This window comes from Leptonychotes weddellii, chromosome 1 (genome assembly GCF_054177405.1).
Source record: "Leptonychotes weddellii isolate Sample4059 chromosome 1, ASM5417740v2, whole genome shotgun sequence".
In the NCBI taxonomy this organism is placed as follows: domain Eukaryota; kingdom Metazoa; phylum Chordata; class Mammalia; order Carnivora; family Phocidae; genus Leptonychotes; species Leptonychotes weddellii.
This window is the reverse complement of record NC_138369.1, coordinates 29,015,365-29,034,242: the sequence shown is the minus strand read 5'-3', so window position 1 is coordinate 29,034,242 and position 18,878 is coordinate 29,015,365. Positions and strand designations below refer to the sequence as shown.

At 48.1% G+C, this 18,878-nt stretch overlaps 1 protein-coding gene and 1 long non-coding RNA gene across 8 annotated transcripts in view; both read right to left on the bottom strand.

The window, feature by feature from the left end:
* Positions 1–18,878, bottom strand: part of LRIG1 (leucine rich repeats and immunoglobulin like domains 1) — a 111,646-nt gene that overhangs the window by 56,491 nt on the left and 36,277 nt on the right. For 3 of the 7 annotated variants that reach the window (XM_081820316.1, XM_081820278.1, XM_081820286.1), the window contains exons 2-3: positions 16,627–16,698; positions 8,630–8,704 (exon numbers count right to left, since the gene is read on the bottom strand). The exons of 1 other annotated variant lie outside the window; for it this stretch is intronic. In XM_081820316.1, the coding sequence (XP_081676442.1) occupies positions 8,630–8,704; positions 16,627–16,698 (147 nt within the window). Of the gene's footprint in view, positions 1–8,629; positions 8,705–10,203; positions 10,272–16,626; positions 16,699–18,878 lie in introns of those variants that run through there. 3 more of the 7 variants (XM_081820294.1, XM_081820299.1, XM_081820308.1) reach the window with 2 other exon arrangements.
* Positions 2,591–8,622, bottom strand: LOC145721611 (uncharacterized). Its single transcript, XR_014145413.1, has 2 exons — positions 6,080–8,622; positions 2,591–6,041 (listed from the first exon to the last, which is right to left on the bottom strand). It is a non-coding gene; the product is annotated as an uncharacterized LOC145721611 (long non-coding RNA).

The window sequence follows — 18,878 nt, the reverse complement described above, 5'->3', positions numbered from 1 at the left end:
TAAATGCAAACACATTTCTTCCACTTGGGCTATAAAAGCTGGAAATGGCTCCCAGGTGTGAGCAGACATAATAGGCCCTGCCTTCTCTGCAAGGTCACCACGCGGGTCAAAGTCGAGCCAGCCATTTTCGGATTAGGTGCACACGCTCCTGAGGCTTCCCCAGTGGTAAGTGGATTACAGAAGCCACCTGCAGGAAGTGGGCGAGGGGGAGGAGGAGGAGGAAATGGTCCCATTTGGAAGGAGACTGTTGATATGGGCAGGGGCCAGCTCCTTTCACACGGGAGACTGAGCAACCCAGAAGGTGCTCCACCTCCAGGCTGGGGCTCACAGAGCTCCGGAGGGCTTTCAGCACCCACGGCTGCAAGAAGAGGCGCTTCCCTCCCAGAACATCCACACCCCACTGGCCTCCCTGTGCTCACTGGATCTTGGACTGTATTTCAAGCTTACATGGTCACCAGAAGAAATGAGAAAGAGAGGGAAGAGCCACACACACAAAGAAAGCCAACTCTGAACCACAGAACCTAAGCTACTGAGCTCCCAAAAAAGACTGTGACCTCCATAAGCACGCTGTTTCCCCGGCCTCCCCTTGCTCGGCTCCCCAGACCCACAGCTGGTGTTCGCTTCACTTTCTCAGCAAATGACTTGCAGATGTACCACTCATCTGGCTGCCTCACCACCCCCACTCACAAAGAGAGGAAAATGACAAGTCATGACTGTGTGATTTGGCAGGCTTGCAGTGGGGGCCACTGTAGCTCCTTTCCCAGCAAAAGGCTCCCTTAGACTCAGGGCAAGAGGCAGTCTGCACGACAGAACCCCTGGGAAGTTTCCGGGACAGCGAGCTGCTCTCCTTGTAAACGGGGTGTTTAATTTTCTATTTTGAGGCTCATTGGCGGTATCCAGCGGCTGATGAGGCCGCAGTTCTTAGAACCAGGGGTCCTGCTCGGCCTTCCAACAGAAGCTTGCTGGCTCTTCACAGCAGCCTGCCTGCTGACAAAGCAAAAGACGGGGACGGGACCATGGGCCTTAAAAGGGAACGAGCCATGTCCTGTGAATACGTCTCCAAGTACCCAACATGTTGGTCGATGGTCTAGCATGCCAGGTGTGCCTATAACTTAGACTCACGTGTGAGGGGAGAGAAAGGACATCCAGGCCAGGGGAGCCTCAGCTAAAATGTCACTCCATGGGGGAAACTCCCCCCTCTTACACCCCAGCAGTGACAGCAGTGAGGAACCCCGTAGACCTTCCCTCACCTGCATTACGATGGTCTGTTTACCCATCTTGCTCTGCAGCTAGCCTGTGAGTTCCTTGGGGGCAGAAACCCCAGTCTGTGTGGCTTCACCCCACAGCAAGCTACAGCAGCCCTGTATCTGAGCCCCTGGTCTCCATCCTGAACCCACCTCAGCCTCCTCCCTGTTTATCTCTTTTGCTCACGGATGACCAGGACGACAGCTTCCCAGTGGCAGAAGGCAGGGACACCAGGGGGTGAGTAAGTGGGTGGGTGGGTGGGCAGGTGTGGGCCCTGAGTTTTGATTCCAAGAGGGCAGGGGACGACTGCCCACCTTTCAGATGCTCCCTTTAACTTGCACCTGGAACAAAGCAGTACCATTCATGTCTTAGGCGAGGGCAAAGATTTATCTGATAGTGACTGATAAGCAGCAGGAAGGCAAGTGGTGTAAAAGCACTTCCCAGCACTGGCTCTTCCTGCCCAGGGGGGCAGGGCGGTCCGCAGAGCCTCCCATACCCACACACACAGGTCGCCTGCCAGGCTAGGCTGTTCCCTAAGCGCTCCCTGCCTCTGCAGTAACTGGGGAAGGTCTGCTGGGGAGATCTGCGTGATCACCAATACACAGCAGATTCAGCAGAGACCAATTTATAACAGCCATGAGCCTCAAACCCACAGCCACAGCCCAATCTGTTCTGCCCCCAGCACCTTCCCCAGAAGTAAATACCTCACCAGGCTTTTGAGCCCCACTGTCCCAAACCGGCAACATCAGGAACTTGTCTTTTAAGTAATTTACTGCGCTCCAAAAGCTAAGCAGCTTTGTAAGGACTCCACACCTGAGTCTTAGAGCGCCCCGCCCCCATCCCTATGTAAGCACAGGCAGTGGTTCTCAAAGGTGGGTTCCCAGACCAGCAGCAGCACCTGGGAACTTGGGAGCAAGGCAAATTGTTTAGTAGCACTCCAGGCCTGCTGGATCAGAAACGGGCTGAGGCCTGGCCATCTGGGGCTCCGCAAGCCTCCCTGGGGATGCTGACAGGTGGCTCAGTTTGAGAATCACAGAGGTGAAGGGGGGCGGAAAAAATCACGATCTCCCGAGTGAATGGGTGTGCTGTTTCATCTAGAGCAAAGATTCAGTTCACACCAACGACACTCCAGACAAGCATGGCGGAAAGTGAGCGCGGCTCTGAAGACACAGGAGAGGAACCTGAGCCCCCTTTTTATACATAATGCGCTGTTTTCTGACTAAGGCCGTAGCTTCCATTTAGCGTGTGGGAAACGAACGGGCCACAGAGCAAAGACGTTCACTCAAAATTTGACTTGGGACTTTTTAAACACAACTTTGTTCAGTTTCTGCCTAAAGTGTCTCAGTCACTATTAACTCCACACTCCTGAGGAGAAGGCAATAAAATGCCACCAACGGCCCAGACAGGGTATCCTTGCACACCAACGCCAAAACAGACCGGCCTTCCTTCACCAGCATGGCTACATGGGCTTCTCAGGGGAGGACGCATCTCTGAAGCAGAATGGGGCAAGGGCTACCCACTTCCACATTTTCTACAAAACTGGATTATGTCCACTCTTAGCCTCATGATTTGTGGATGGTTTCGCAAATTCCTCTACAGGAAGGACGGATGATCCTTTACCTTTGGGAGAACTGCTACACCTACCTCACCTCCCACACACACCTACAGGCCCCCCAGGTCCAGCTACGTATCCATACACAAGGCGCTTCACCATCTGAAATGACTGCTCAAGGTTCCCACGTTATTTCATACTTCTGGGGATAAACATGGTGTGTAAAAACAACAACAACAACAAAGGTTTTAACATCAATTTTATATTATGTCTACAGATGATGACCTTCCTCCAGGTGAGGCAAAATGGAGAAAGTTTTAAAGGCAGCTAAGTGAAGAGAAAGGCAAGAGGCCTCATCCCAGCTCACTAAGGGGAGAAACACACACACACACACACGCGTGCGTGTGCACGCACGCGCACTTTTAGGAACCCCAACCAGCTATTTATTACTCAGTGTACTTTCCCTTGTGCTGTACGCCTGATCACTAACAGCCTAGCTCCGGTCCCCAAGATGAGCCAGTTGAGTTCTGGGTCCCCTTCTCCGTGGCTTCTGGCTTTGGACCTTCTTAGAGACTAATTCCTCCCCTCAACCCTGAGGGGCCACGGCCAAATCATCACTGACTCCCCTCCAACGCCTGCTCTTTAATTACACTTTAATGTGAATTGATCTTTGCTTTAATGAGCCTGTAAAGAAGATTGATTTGGCCCCTCTTTTTTCTAGAGGGTTTACCAGGCAGGCACGAGAAAGTTAAGAACTGCTATACTTCCCCAGAAGATAGAGCCAAGAAGAGCGCTCCATCCTTCACAGCCTCGGGCACCCTCAACTCCACCCAGGGCTCCTTCCACTTAACTGGCTCTGAGTGGGGTCACAGACAGGACACCAGGTTTCATTCTTTCCAGGTTTTTATTCTCCGGAAGTTACAATAAAGAGATGTTATATATACCATCCCTTTTACTTAATCCATTTTTCTTTAGACAAGAGGTCACAGCAAAATAGATAACTATGGAGACTGACATCCACCTCTGATATTTTTACTTAAATTATTCTAAGTCTTCCAAATACATTTTGCTAACATGAGAGAAAAATACTTTCTCCAAAAAAAAAAAAAATTAATTTTCAGATTAGTGGTTGCCAGGAGTCTGAGAGGAAAGGGATGGGGTATGGGTTGTTTTGGTTTTTTTTTTTTTTGAGGTAATGATAATGTTCTGGAGTTAGAAACTGATGATGGCTGCACAACGAGAATGAACTAAAAGCTGCTGAACGATATACTCTAAAATGCTTAAAACAGCGAGTTTTGTTATGTTAATTTTACCTCAATTAAAAAAATTAGTTTTCGAGGGGCACCCGGATGGCTCTGTCCGTGGAGCATGCGACTCTTGATCTTGGGGTTGTGAGTTCGAGCCCCACACTGGGTGTAAAGATTACTTAAAATAAGATCTTTAGAACAAATAATTTTCTTTTTTTTAATTTTATTATGTTATGTTAGTCACCATTCATTACATCATTAGTTTTTGATGTAGTAGAACAAGTAAGTTTTCAAAAGAAATTTTTTTTTCATGACTCGAAGTAAAAGGTGTTTCAATGTGTTTTCAAATCAGACAGAAACCTAAGGAATTTTAATAAGACTATGACAGAGTCACAAGTAATTGTGGGCAAGTCATCTCCGCCGAGCTCTCCCATCTGATCTAGGCCAAAGGCGATGGAGAGTGAACGACAAGGCATGGAGAAGGGACAAGGTTTAAAATATACACCAACTGTGGGGCACCTGGCTGGCTCCATTGGCAGACTATGCGATTCTCAGTTTCAGGGTGGTGAGCTGGAGCCCCAGGTTGGGGATGGAGGTTACTTCAAACAAACAAACAAAAACACCCACGCACTCACCCCTGAACTGGAAAAGAAGTTACCTGGACCGAGCCCAGGGCCGGATGGGAAACGGGTTACAGCTGACATGCATGAGACAAAAGCAAACGTTGATTTCACAGCAAGCTTTTTGCTCCAGCACTGAAAAAAAATCCAACCGCTTCCACTGTAACCGATCTTCTCAATGATACAAGTGCAGTGACACCACAGGAAAAGCGGAAATTTTTCTTCACCAGAAATGTCACTTATGCATCAGACAAAATTACTGTTGCTGTGGGAATCGTAACATGAGTTTCCTGGACTTCAAATTAAACGCACACACACACACACACACACAAAATGGAAACGTAAAAATCTACCGGCAGAGTCTGCTCCCATTTAACAAAACTCTTGTTTCTTTTTCTGAGCACTGTTTTATCAAATTAGCTCCCTCATTCCCCACCCCGATCCTATTAAAAGCTTTCCTTGAGTTTCATGCTTTTTTGTTAGTAAGGACAAATGGCTTTGGCATTATCCTCAGAACATGATGCAAATAAATCTGCTCTCTGACAAATACTTTAATTGAATCAGATTCCTTTAATCAGACAGGATTAACCAATTGAAATTTTACTGAATTACTTCAGTTCCCAAAACTCTGCAAAAGTCTGTTCTGAGACCCTGATAGTAAAGCCGGATGCAAAACAAACCGCCCCCCCCACCCCGGGCAGCCCCTACTGTGACCCCTGCGAAGGAGGGCCCTGACGTCTGGGGCCTCGGAGCACTGTCCCGTGAGCAAGGAGCCAGGTTACGGACGGGGACTCAGGGCACTGGAAAGCAAGCATGGCAATGACGAGCTGATTTTCAGAGGCAAACATCAGTACTGACAGGTGTCGGAGCTGCAGACCACAAACCTGCTCCTTCAGCAGAAGCCAGCACGCTGCATGAGTGCGTACGGCACGGCGGGGTCTGTCATTTCTCTTGTGACCTCACTGCCCCTGCACTCTCGGTTTCCGGGTCACAGAAGGAATATGAAACTGACTCAGCCCCTTCATTCAACAGATGAAATAAAAGCAACCTGTCCCAGGTCACAACATCAGTCAGAGCTGGACGCACACCTGGGCTGCCCTTTCCCTGAGGCCCCACCTATAAACGTGTCCCCCAAAATTTTGCCAGCTCCTCTACCTCAGCTGGCCTCAGCCAGAGAGTCTCTTTGCACATTTTGCTTATTTTCTGGATCCTCTAGGCGGAGATGCACACACAGAGGTGCACCCCCACAATGGGAAGGTGAGATGCAAATGCAAATCTGGGGGTTAGGGCATGAAATAAGACATGTATTGAGCTCTCTGACCTACCATGCCTTCACACACTGTGCTAGGGGCTTCCCAGATGTGATAGCACCGACCCCTGGTGAGGGCACTCTCAGATGGCCTCTGGGCCCCAACCTCAGGGGCACAGAAGGGACCTACTACATATTTGTTTAACATATGACACTTTTTAAAATTCAGTGGTTCTGAAGAGCCACACACACCAGCAAAAGCAAGTTCTTCAAAGCCTGACGGATGGGAATTATCCTGGGAACAGAGATGCTGAGTGCTTCCTGGGCCAGCCTGGAAGGACACGCTCATCCACTGCCTGCTGCTACTTTCGTCTCTGTCCTTTGCACGGTCCCCTTGGGAAATACAGAAAGGCATGAAGGATGATAGCAAAATTATCCATAATCCTGCTACCCAAATGTCACACTGCTAACCTGACTTTGCAGGCACTGGATCCAGGGAACACAGGCCTCTCAGAGAAAAGGAACATCAACACCCTTCAGTTTCTGTGGTTTCAGAGAAATCACTGACCAAGTCAGATGGAGACCAGTGTCAGGCCAAAAAGGTGGCTGCCAATACTAACCTGCATTTTCCAAACTCACTCAAAACCAGGAGGGAATCTTTATTTCTTCTCCCTGCTTTACATAGTTTAATGCTATCTAATTGGAATAGCAGGAACAAGGCCAACTGGCCCCACGGCTCCAGGCTCTTGGGCCAAGGAACAGAAATGTATTTTTAGTCAGCAGAGCAAGGCGTGATTCAAAGTACGACAGGCCCCCAGGACAAGCTGGAGGCCCTGCCCATCTCTCGCACCAGGGGGGTTCAGAGTCACCTGCCATGCTCCCGCACCCAGTGTGTGGGGGCAGATAAAGGAAAAGAGCATGCGCACGGGTATCTGTGTCCAGTCTCAGTTCCTCCTTTCGACTTGGCAACTTACAGGGAACTCAGGGATCCTTGCTTTCCTGTTGGTGACACAAAGATGTTCTCTGTGTCCCTGGTTTCCTCCCCGAGGGAAGAGCAAAGGGAGGGAAGGCAGTGCTTCTCATACTTGAATGAGCGTGAAAGGGCCAAGGGATCTTACTAAAGCAGCTTCTGATCCAGCACGGCTGAGCGGAGGCCTGAGATTCTGCATTTCCAAGGAGCTCAGTGTGGGTAGGACATTGCTGGCCCAGGAACCATACTTAAAGTAGCAAGAAGTTAAAAGCATCTTCTAGTGCTTTGCTCTATGAATATACAAGGGAGCATCACATCCTTAATTAGCCTCCAGTCTGGGTAACTCATTTAATTTAGCCAGCAGTTCAACACTTTCCAGATGCTGGACACAAAGCCACAGTGAGACCCTTGCCTGTCCATCTTGGGACCAAAGGCTAAAACCTTCATTCCAGCACTCCAGAGAAACAAGGACTGACTCACAGATCCTGTGGTCCCACAGGTAAGATCAGGCCAGGGCCCCAGGGGCCACGTGACAGGAGGCCACAAGCCAGAAGCAGCAGCTTCTGTCTGTCAAACACCTCCTATGTGTTACGCACGATGCACTTCTCGCAAACCTCTGGCTCACCTTCCCCACGTGTAAAATGGATTAAGGAAATGCTCTGTAAATGAGGACAATGAGGCTGGGAGAGAGAAAGCTGTTTCTCCAGGACACAGAGCTGGAGCCACCATTCTAACCCCGTGCTATTTCAATCCTGCAATGGCTTGGAAAGGGTTAAGCCCAATACCCCATCTTGTAAGGATGGAGTGCCTCCCGAACACAGGGCCTGTTGCCAGCAAAAACCTGACACCGGGCAAGCTACAAGAGCCATCATATGGATGACGGCTTCCCACCAAGTACCTCTGCTCTGCCTGCCACGCCTCGGTGTCGAGAAAAGATACACGCCGGTGAGCCAACGAGCTCTAACATCGGCAGAATCAAAATCAAATAAAAATAGGCTGGGCTGGCGCGGAAAAAGGAAATTTAGTGTGAAGAGAGAGGTGCTCTGCGGAGGAGGCTGTCCACAGAATCTGGTTGAGAAAACTGTTGGGACTCAGGATGGGTTCATCTAGAAAGACCTCTGGGTGGGTTTCAAACAAGCAAGCACCTCCCGCTGAGGGCTGAAGTGGGCATCACTCAGGAGCAAAGACTCTTACCAGCTCTGACGAGAACACCCTGCATCCTCCCTTCCTTTTTCATTTAAGCCCCTTTATAGCCTTTTTCATTTCCAGCATGTTGTCGAACACCTGACCACATCAACGGATTCCTTACTTTTAGCTTGATTTCAGAGGCCTGGGGTTATTTTCTTTTTTAAAGCTGTAAAAATGAACTGGGTCACGTGACCAGATTCATTGCCACAAACATGAGCTTGCTGTCTTGTAATTCACAAGGCTTCCTTTAATTGCAGTTCATTCACCTCAAGTTGCAATTTACCCAGTAGGACCAAGACACTTATTAATTCTATGTACCTCTTGGCACGGAAAAGACCAACCTCCCCCCAAATTAGGTGAGGTGAGTCTTCCAGGTTTTCATCCTACAAACCCCAAAACAGCAAGCAAGGCAGTTGTCACAAGAATTAGGGCTCTGTGGGAAAAGACTGTTCTACACCAGTGAGCACAGGGACACAAGTTTTCCTGCCACCAAATGTCAGCAAGATAATACCACGGCCTCACAACCCAGCCCAGGGTTCCCCGAATGGCACCACTTACAGGAAGAGAGAGATAATGTGAGATGAAGCAGCACCCAGGGACGGCACGGCTGTCAGCTCATTGTTATTGAGGTACCTGTAACAACAAGAAGAAATTTCTCACTTAAATTAGCAGTTTGAAAAATTTCATACAAAGTAAATCAAAGAACAGTGCCGAGTTGGCCATGGGAAGATGATATTGCAATGTTCAATAAAAGATAAAGAATTTTATTTTATTTTTAAGATTTTATTTATTGAGAGAGAGCGCGCATGAGCATGAACAGAGGGAGAGGGAGAAGCAGACTCCCCGCTAAGCAGGGAGCCCGACTCGGGGCTCCATCCCAGGACTCTGGAATCATGACCTGAGTCGAAGGCAGACACTTAACTGACTGAGCCACCCAGGCGCCCCAAAAGATAAAGAATTTTAAAAGAGAGTTTTTAAAGGTAGAGAAGTCACGTGAGCTCACTAAAACGAACCATTTGTCACACATATGGTTTAGAAACACACACTTGGCGGCGGGGTGGGGGGGGGGCTACCTGTCTTCCAGATTGTCATCTAGCTCCGAAATCAACACTGACAAACAGGGAACAGTGATGAAAGGTCAAGACATGTGATGCAGAACAAAAGCACCCTGAGACCATTGACGAGGATGCTCCTTGTGGGCTGAAAGAGTCAGAAAAGGATATGGGGAGAAAGACCATCCCTTCCAGGTTGCTTTTCCATGTCTGTGACACGGGATTCTATGAATCACAGCTCTGGCGTCACCAAAGGGCGGCGCCCTCATACCATGGCCGGAGCTTCCTCCGTGCCCAGAGTTCCGAGGACCTCGGGTCATGTGGGCCAGTTATTCCAGTGCCTCAGCTATGCAACAAGTAACAAGGAAGGTGGACTTGGGGAGTCTCATCTATGTGTGATTCCAGCTTCCCTGAACTCGGATGAAGCCTCCAGGCACGTTTTCCAGGAATGCATACACACAGACACACACATTTGCACAAAGACATTTTGAAAATCCTCCCCAGACCAGACATGCTCTCCAAAGCCCCCTTCCCGCTCCAGCATTCTAGATCTGTATTTCCAGAGTTCTTATCTCTTCATGAAAGGGGAAGCCCGTTGGAGCACCTGGGTGGCTCAGTCGGTTAAGCCGCTGCCTTCGGCTCAGGTCATGATCCCGGGGTCCTGGGATCGAGCCCCACATCGGGCTCCCTGCTCAGCGGGAAGCCTGCTTCTCCCTCTCCCTCTGCTGCTCCCCCTACTTGTTCTCTCTCTCTCTCTGTCAAATAAATGAATAAAATCTTTTAAAAAAAAAAAAAAGAAAGGGGAAGCCCGCAAACCAAAACACAGTTCGCTGGGTCTGCCCCCAGAGGCTCTGCAATCCAGCCTCCTTACATGGACATGAATTTCCAAATCTGGGAAGAGAATCCAAAATCAGACTTGCGAAGTGAGCCCAAAAATCCTTAACAGAGCCAGAGCACAGGGACCCAGCTTTCTGCTGGGTGATAGGCTGGAAGGAAACCGTATCTGAGATGCAGAATCAAAGGGATAACGCTAGGTTATCGTACTCCTTTTTTTCCCCCCCTTAAGAGAGTGTGTCTTACATGGACCATCTTGTTACTGTTTGAAGACAAGGCCACGGAAATGACAGTTGCATTCATGCAAGCATACAGCCAGCATTGGCCTGAGTCGAATAATCTGGTTGTCTGCCATCTTCTATAGACGTGAACAAGAGAAGGAAAAAAAAAAAAAAAAAAGGAAAAGGCCTTGAATTATTCCATTTGCTTTCGGCAGTGCCAGAGCCAGTTAGAGATGAGGCTTGGCGATTTTTGGGCCGTGGGACACAGAACGTCTGCTTCAACAGCTTCATGACTAAAGCATCTGGCAGAGAGAAAGCAGATCCGTATCATGTGGCAAATCCCTTCTTCACTTAAAGGGCCCTTGTCTGTGTGTTGAAGTAGACAATTAATTACTTTAACAGTCTCTTATCTGACTGCCCCCGGAATCAGCCTGCTTCTGCTTCACGTCTTCACTCCTCCAACCCTGCAGCAATCCATTTCCCATCTTGGTGCAGGGATGATGACAACTCTCCAGGGGTTTTAATCTCTCCTAATACATTTTCACGGTACCATCAATGGACTTATTACTCGAGGAGACCCTCAGATCCTTGCAGGGCAAGGAAAACCAAGGTCAGGGCCGGCTGCCAATAAGGGAGCTTCTGTGAGACGACTTCAGTGCCTAGAGATCTGTTCTAGACGATGACGGTGCTAATAATAATGTCGGCAGCAGCTCACCTACAGAGGGGCTACTATGTGCCAGGCATGGCTCTAGGAGCTTTCCAGTGTGCTAACTCATCCTTAGACCCCTAGGGGGTAAGTCCCATGGACATTCCCATTGTACCAAGGAAGAAAAGGAAACACTGAGGTGTTGACTAATTTGACGGTCACCACAGTAAGTGGTAGTGGCCCAGGGAGCGTCGCCCCCCAAGTCTAGCTTCTTAACCACTCACTACCCTCCGTTTCTTTGTAATCACAGCAGCAACTGCACGCGTGATGCAACTTCGTCATTACCACTGAGTCAGGTACCAGGTCCTCGTGCGGGTCCCTACCCTACAGCTAGGGGCTCTAAGTCAAGTTTCAGTTGCAATCACGAGGCTAAGGCCCCACAACTAGAGGGTGACACAAGCAACAGATGAACCCAAGAATGACTGCCAAACAGAGGCGAGCCCCGAGTAGCAAGGCCAGCAAGCCGGGAGGCTCCTAAACCCTCAGCTAACATGGTGGTTGTGCTTCGGGCTGCTTAGGATCAGACTTGATGCTAAACCTGAAACAGACAGCATGGACTTCTCTGCAGGGGAACTTCTGCCGAACGACCTCGGCCTCAGGCCGGCCCTACTGCACAGAAATAAATGAACAAGGAAAAGCGGCACCTCGGTAAGATTTTAAATCCTGCCCAAACTGCTGGAAGCGGAGCATACAGGGGCAGCGGACCAGTGCTAAAGATGAACAGGGCATTTTATATCTAGAGTGGCAGTAAACAGATGTAGGCAGAGATCACAGGCTCTGATCCCAACAGGGCTGCTCGATTTATGCAGGGGACAGTGTCGGAATCCAAAGGAGAGGAGCTGCATGGCCCACGTACCTCTCGATCGCTAAATGTAAGTCAGCTGGCATTACCACTACTGGCTTTCTTTCTGTGGGCCCTGAGAACAGTATCCTCAGAAGGCAGTGGAGACCGTACTCGCTCTGAGACACGACCAGCTTGCCAGCCTGAAATAGAGACCAGTCAAAAATAGCACGGCCAGAGCTCGGAGGGAAAGTTGAGCACAGTCTCCATGAATAAGGAAACTAGGAATTTAGGACGGGGTTTGATGAAATCTTCTGAGTATCTAGGGTTGTGCAGTTTTCTACCCTTCACACTTTCCCCACAAGTGATCCCACCCGAGGCCCTAAAAATCCTTCTAAAATGTCTTGCTTCTTGAACTAACTTTTCCTGATGATTCAGGACCAAGAAGTGCCTCCCTCAGGTGCATGAGACCACGAATTGTAGTCCAACCCTGGAGCTGGAAGAGGTGTAAAATAAGGGAAATGGGGCTCCATGGACTGCCTGACCCCAGGGCAGAACCTAGAGGTGGGCCTTTTCCAGCTCACCCATTGTAAGGTGAGCATGGGCCTTCTGGGCTCTCTCTGAAATGTTCCATTACTCAGCTTGCTGAAAGGAAGTTCTTCTATTTTGTAAGACGCAAAATGTTAGGAAGGGTGTTTCAGAGTACTTTAATTATTATTATCTCAATGAAATGAGGCTTCCACAGACAACGAAAAACAAACCCAAGGCGTGATTCTGGGTTACAGGGCTTTGGGGTCCATTTTTTTTTTTAATTGTCGTGTATTATTTATTGAATAGCTGATGTGAGCACACAGTAAAATTTTCAAACCGTTTCAAAAGAGAAAAACCAGGAATATACAGTGAAAAACGAAGCTTCCTTGCACTTCAGTCCCCTGGTCGGCCTCCAAGAGGAAGCGCCGGCTGCCAGCTCTGAGAGATGTATGCATGTTTCTCTTTTACACAGATGCTTGTGAATTATACAGACTGTTTGGGAGCGCACTTTCCCCTCAGTAATATATCTTGAAGATCTCCCTCATTCTCATGACCAGCTGCAAAGTATTCCTCTGTCCGCATGAATGAATGACCATCTATTTAGCCAATCCACTCTGGGGAGGCATTTCGGGAGGTGCCAAAGGCAAGGAAGCTGCCGTTCATAACAAAGTTGAGCAGGAGGCTGCGACTTCAGTTAGCTCTGCTTCTTACAAGGGACAAAGTCATCAATAAGAGGTAGGAGCGCAGGTTTTAGAGTCCGAGCCGCTTCATCAATAACTATACGAGGGCTTTTAGCTCCTCGAGAATAAGGCATACTAAATAATTCCTCTGGCAAGACTTTCTGATAACATCGTTTCTATACCAGATGGCCAGATGTGCTTCCTTTAGGATAGGGATTGAGGGGATAGTTACTTTAAGTCAGCAATTACGAACAATAATAGTGTGGAGTTTGTGCGCTAGGCTCTCTGCTGAACGCTGCCATGCACCATATCTCACTGGATCACATGCCAAGCCTCTGAGGAAGGCACTCAAGTGTCGCTCCACCTTAAAAGGAGAAACCGAGGCACTGTGACAGAGTAGCCAAGCAGGGGTTACTCGGAGGGCATTTTTACAGATCAGATCTGCAAATCAGAGAGCTCTGGGTTCATTCAACCCAAAGCCTACCCTTTAGCAACTGAAGGGCCTTCAGCATGTCACTTAACCTTCCTGTGCCTTAGTTTCCTCCACAAAAAAATGTAAACAACACCAGTATCAACTTCATAGGGTTGTGGCAGGACCCGGCTGAAATAATTAAACCTAGTGGCTTAGGATCGAGCCAGAAATAGAGTAAATGCTTAACAGGTGGTGGGAATTCGCAGCCAAAGGGCAGTGCCTCAGAAAGATACCCCTGGTTCTTTCAGCCCTCCCTTCAACACACTACACTGCACACACACACACACACTGGGGTTGGGGGAGCGTGATCCTGAGACACCAGAGGGTGAGCCATAAATACCCAAAGGCAGGGCACACTCAGGCTTCCCGGCCACCTTGAGGAACATTTTAGGTCAACGGCCCTGGAAAGCACACAGCAGCACCCACAGTGAGCATTCTGGGGCCAGGCGGCAAGCACGTGACCTGCACGCAGTTCTTAAAGAGGACGGTATAAATAGCCCCTCTTATTAACAGAGGAGCCTGGCCGTCCAGGACCCCTGGCTGGAGGCCCTCCCTGGTGGGCTTTCCTCAGAGCTGTGGGCAGTGCAGACCGTGTGGCTTGGCAGCAGCTGCTCAAGCATCTTCATGGCCTCTAGGGGCCTCCATCAGCCTTGCTTTCTCTCTCCAGTGAGCCACGATGGACTGTGGTTCCAGGCCTCCAAAATAAAACCACTGCTAAACCACGACCTACTGTTTTGCCAGCCTGTGGTGCTCCTCTCGCCGAGGCTTCCAGACTCGGAGGGAGGGCTGTGCGGATTTAGGAGAGCTGACAGCTCCCGGGAAAGCCCTGAACTCAGTTTTAATTTAGAAGCAATTGTATGTCAACTACGATTTTTTTTCTTTTCTTCAATATCCTTTCCCACCTCCCCACCCCTTACTCCTGACAGCCCCTTTACCATCTGCCTCCACAATGGATTAGAATTCCCTCCAGGAAAGGCCTGGATCTGCATCAGTGAGAAGTTCCACTGCTCTGGGCTCCGGGAAATTTGTCTTGTCCATCCCAGTGTGATCCTAGGGACTGTAGGCAGTCACGGTGGCAAAAGTCCCAACCAACTGGCCCTCAAGGATTTGTTTCTCAATAACGCACCCAGCTTGGGGGGCTATGTGGTTCCAAATGTAGCAGAAGGAAATAACACTCAGTAGCCTCCCCGTGTGCAAAGCCCTGGACATCACCTCCAATTAATAACTCTAGTACCATTGGTCATGTGTTCATACATCCATGTTGCATAAAGGGAAAGGCACTGAGGCACTAAGTAACTCGTCCAGGGGCACAGACCAGCAAAGGGCAAAACCAGAACTCAAATCCAGGTCTGTCTGCTACCAAAACGTGTGTGTTTTTTCCACACCACATTGTATCCAAAAGATGCAATCTCTGTCTTCACGCCTCCCACACGTGGGAAGGGAGTGTTGCCACAGAAAAGCATGGCACAGGAGTTAGACTGGGGGGCGGGAGGGTGCAGGCCCCATCCAACCACTTGCTAGCATGCAATCCCAGCCAAGCCCCCATGCCTCGGCTCCTTCCACTGTCTGGAGAAGGTGGCAGTGACAATAAGGAGTACAGCAGTGCTCAGGACGATGGCTAGCTAAGGTCAACCTTCATGAGTGCAATATTAGCAGGATGAAGGAGAGCAGTCACACACAAAACAAAGAGCTCAGGATGCGGTCAGGGGCCTCATCCAGCTCACAAATCCAACAGGAGTTCTGAGGAGGGAGAAAAGCCAAGGTGGAGGGAGAAGGGGATATTTTATTAGGTCAAATTAGCACAGCAACCCACCTCACACTTCCTTGCTCCCTCCACCGGCTGTTGACCTTACAGGAAAACTAGGGTCCTGGACAGAATATTCCCAAGGGCTCCTTCCAACTATGAAGTTCTTTTAACTCTGGAAGTTTAAACCTTTTTTAAAGAGACATGGAAATCATAACCACAATTTGGAGAATTTGGGGATGGGGCTAGGGGATGCAGGTATTCTGCCAATTGCACTAAGGGATGAAATTAAGTTTCCTTTAGATAAATCATCCAACAATGAAATCAAAGAATAAACAAGGACTTCTATCAGTTACATATAATGACCAAAATGTGTAAAGCACTTATCTAACAATATCTAATAAAAATCACTGACAATAGAAGCATGGGGTGAATAATTTATGGAATATCCATGTGTGGTAGTTTTACATAAAAATTTAAGTGGGGCAGTCTGGGTGGCTCAGTTGGTTAAGTGACTGCCTTCAGCTCAGGTCATGATCCTGGAGTCCCAGGATCGAGTCCTACATCAGACTCCCTGCTCAGCGGGGAGTCTGCTTCTCCCTCTGACCCTCCCCCCTTCTCATGCTCTCTCTCTCTCTCTCAAATGGAAGTAAGTACATAAATAAATAAATAAAAATTTAAGTGGCACATTTAAAAATTTTTAATTTACATGATAAAGTATTCAAAAATGTGAGGGTTAAGTATGAAAAAGATACAAAACTATAAGATATATACAGTTTGATCCCCAAATTCTACATGTAGAGGTATGTATTTTTCACTAAGTATTCATAATGGTTATGTCTGCTGATTTGAATTAGTCTTTACATATTTCTAGACTCTAAATTTCCTGCAGTGGTTATATGCACAACTTATGCAGAAGTTTCTCTAAAGTCCCTATGAAACTAAAATTCCTGATAACCCCGACATCTCTGTTAAAAGCAGAGTTCTTTACAGTCAAGAAGAAGGAAAGAGGGAGGCCTGATTTACAGGACCCTGCATGAAGCAGGGGGCTGGCTGAGAGTACCCCGGGCAGTGATAAAGCCTTACTCTGTCTGGAGATGAGAGAGGAAAAGCCAGCCTCTGTGTCCATTCTTCTACACTTGTGCTTCCCGGGAAGCAGAAGCGGTGGGCTGGTGCATGAGCCTCTGCCGAGCAGGCTGCTCTACCTCCCGGGACAACGGCGGGGAAGTACCAGTCAGGTGTGCCAACACAAAGGGTCCACGAGGTTTCCACAAGGGAGGGGAACCTCCTATCCGTCCCCCACATCCCCGTGATTTCTCCAGGATTCTAGCGCACCCGTCGCTGCCTGCCCACAAGGAGGGAGGGGCTGCAGGGAAGGAGCTCAGGAAGCAGTATGATCCGTCATGGCGGCCAGTATGCACACGTTCCTGCTTGCACGTTTAGACTGCTGATGGGGGGGGATGGAGGGCAGAGGGTTTCCCCAGGAGCTCTTAGTCCCCCACTCCCAACTGGAGGTTTAGGAGAAAACACTCACACTTCCTGTAGATTCGGCAAGTCTTCAAAACCAGCAGGGTCAATCTCAGAAAGTTTATTATAACTCAGGTTTCTGATAAAGGAAAAGCAAAAAAAAAAAAAAAAAAAGAGAGAGAGAGAGAGAGAATAATTAATTAATTAAATCAACATGCAACATTTAACCCCAAATTCAGGAATCTTCTATTCCGCCTGCCAAACCAGGCCCTCTCCCTCATAGCTGCCCCTATCCCATACATTATTTGAAGTAACCTTATTAATAATGAGATTTACAGATAGAGCTCCTCCCCACTAGCATCCATAAACAAGTCACTGTGAAAATCTCCAATCACTGAAACTGGCTAAACCCAAATGGATTTCAACCAATATAATTTCACCACTTAGCAACTTCTAAAGGTAAGTCAGTCCTCTACCTACATTAGAGTGTGCTGATCCAAATATTTTGCACCAAATCAGGTCCAAGGCTATTCCAAATGGCATTTTAAAAATTAGCATTTTAGTAAAACATCAAATATCATGCAGTAGTAAAGAAAAAGAGGGGTCAGGAACCGACCCTTTACTGTCTACAAATCAGTGGTTCTCAACCAGGGATGACGTTTGGCAATATCTAGAGACATTTTTAGTTGTTACAACTGCAGAGAAAAGGTGGGGATGGGGGGGTTGCTACACACATCTAAGGACAGCCCTTAACAACAATCATCCAGCCTTAAGTGTCAATGGTAACATTCAGGAGTTGAGAAACCCTGGTCTAAGCAAGATCTGATGACTAAAAATTGCTAAGAGGCACACTCAAAGTTGAAGGAACTGCTTAGAAAGTTGAGACCTTATGAGACGCTAATCATAAAGCTATCCCTGAACACAATGCACCCATCAATGAATAAATACTGGGAGTGACAGTCACACAGGAGAGAGGAGCTGTGGTTACGGGGAATTCATGGCTGGTCTTAACCAAAGGCAGTGAAAGCCTCACATGTGAGCAGCCTTCTCAAGAAGATGGCACCTGCCAAGATCATTCAGAATGACCTCTCTCTCCTTTCATCCCCCAGCTATACCCTTAGGCACACACAGGGAGCAAGCTGACCCATGTTCAGTCAGCCGAGCTTCTTGGATCAGCCCTCAGCCTAGACCAGCTTGATCTTTCAGGAACAGAAATCCACAGAGACGTGGTCCAAATGAGACCTTGGTGCACACTGTGCCTTGTTCCCTGCCACCAAAACACACCCAGTCCCACGTATGCCGAAGAGGTCAACATTATTGATCTAAGCTATTAATTCCATTGGCATTAATGCCAATTAACGGTACTGAGAATCATGAGTTTCAAGTCTACCATTTAGGCAGCACATATGTGGCAACTAGCTTTTAAATTTACTCCAGAGACATTACAATCAATACTAACCTACAGCTGATAGCCATTTCACTGTCGGCTCTAGACATTCATCTAAATAAAAGTCAGACTACACTTGAAATTAATGGTACATCTGTGCTCAAGGCACAGCCTGAATTAAAAGCAATTTGTCCAGAGATTATGTTACTATAAAAATTGAAGGTGGTAATTTTTTAAACCACATACTGAAGTCAAGTGCGAGCTTGTCCGTGCTTGGGGGTATTTACGATCGGGTACAAAGACATCAACAGGTTAGACTTGAAAAAGAAAATCCCAAATGGAGAGAATTCTCCCACATCAGAAAAAGGACTGGACAGACTAAAATTTTCTTCTATTTTGAGCACATTATCATAAACAAGAGGGATGGAAATACTGTTTCTGGGTCTAGAGATAACGTGAGTTTACAGTATCTACCACATTTGCATCATTATCATCGGTAATGAGAGTTACTGAGCTGGAGGAGACATCAGGAGAAGACTGAGGTCACAAAGGCAAGAGGCCTGGAGGGCAAGCAAGTAGTGTGGACGGTCACCCTGCCAGGGGTGCAAAGAGGCCGACACAGAGGCCGACACAGCAGTACCTGCCTGCCCATCAAAAGGGGCATTTGCTCCTGTCTCCAGAAACAAGGGCAATGCAGACCAGTCCTGCCCATTTTCAAGAGAAGCTCAAACTCTGAATTCTCAGGTGAAATCCTTTCAATTCTTAAAAAAAAAAAGGTAACTCTGGATGGATCAAACATAACGTATCTGCAGGCCACATCTGGGCTGAGGACCACCAGTTTTTAACCTTGCATTCTGGGCCACTGACTCTTGAGGCTATTAAGTTCAAAACGCAGGTCTTGTTTCTGGCTTATAGATGTGGCCAGGGATGGA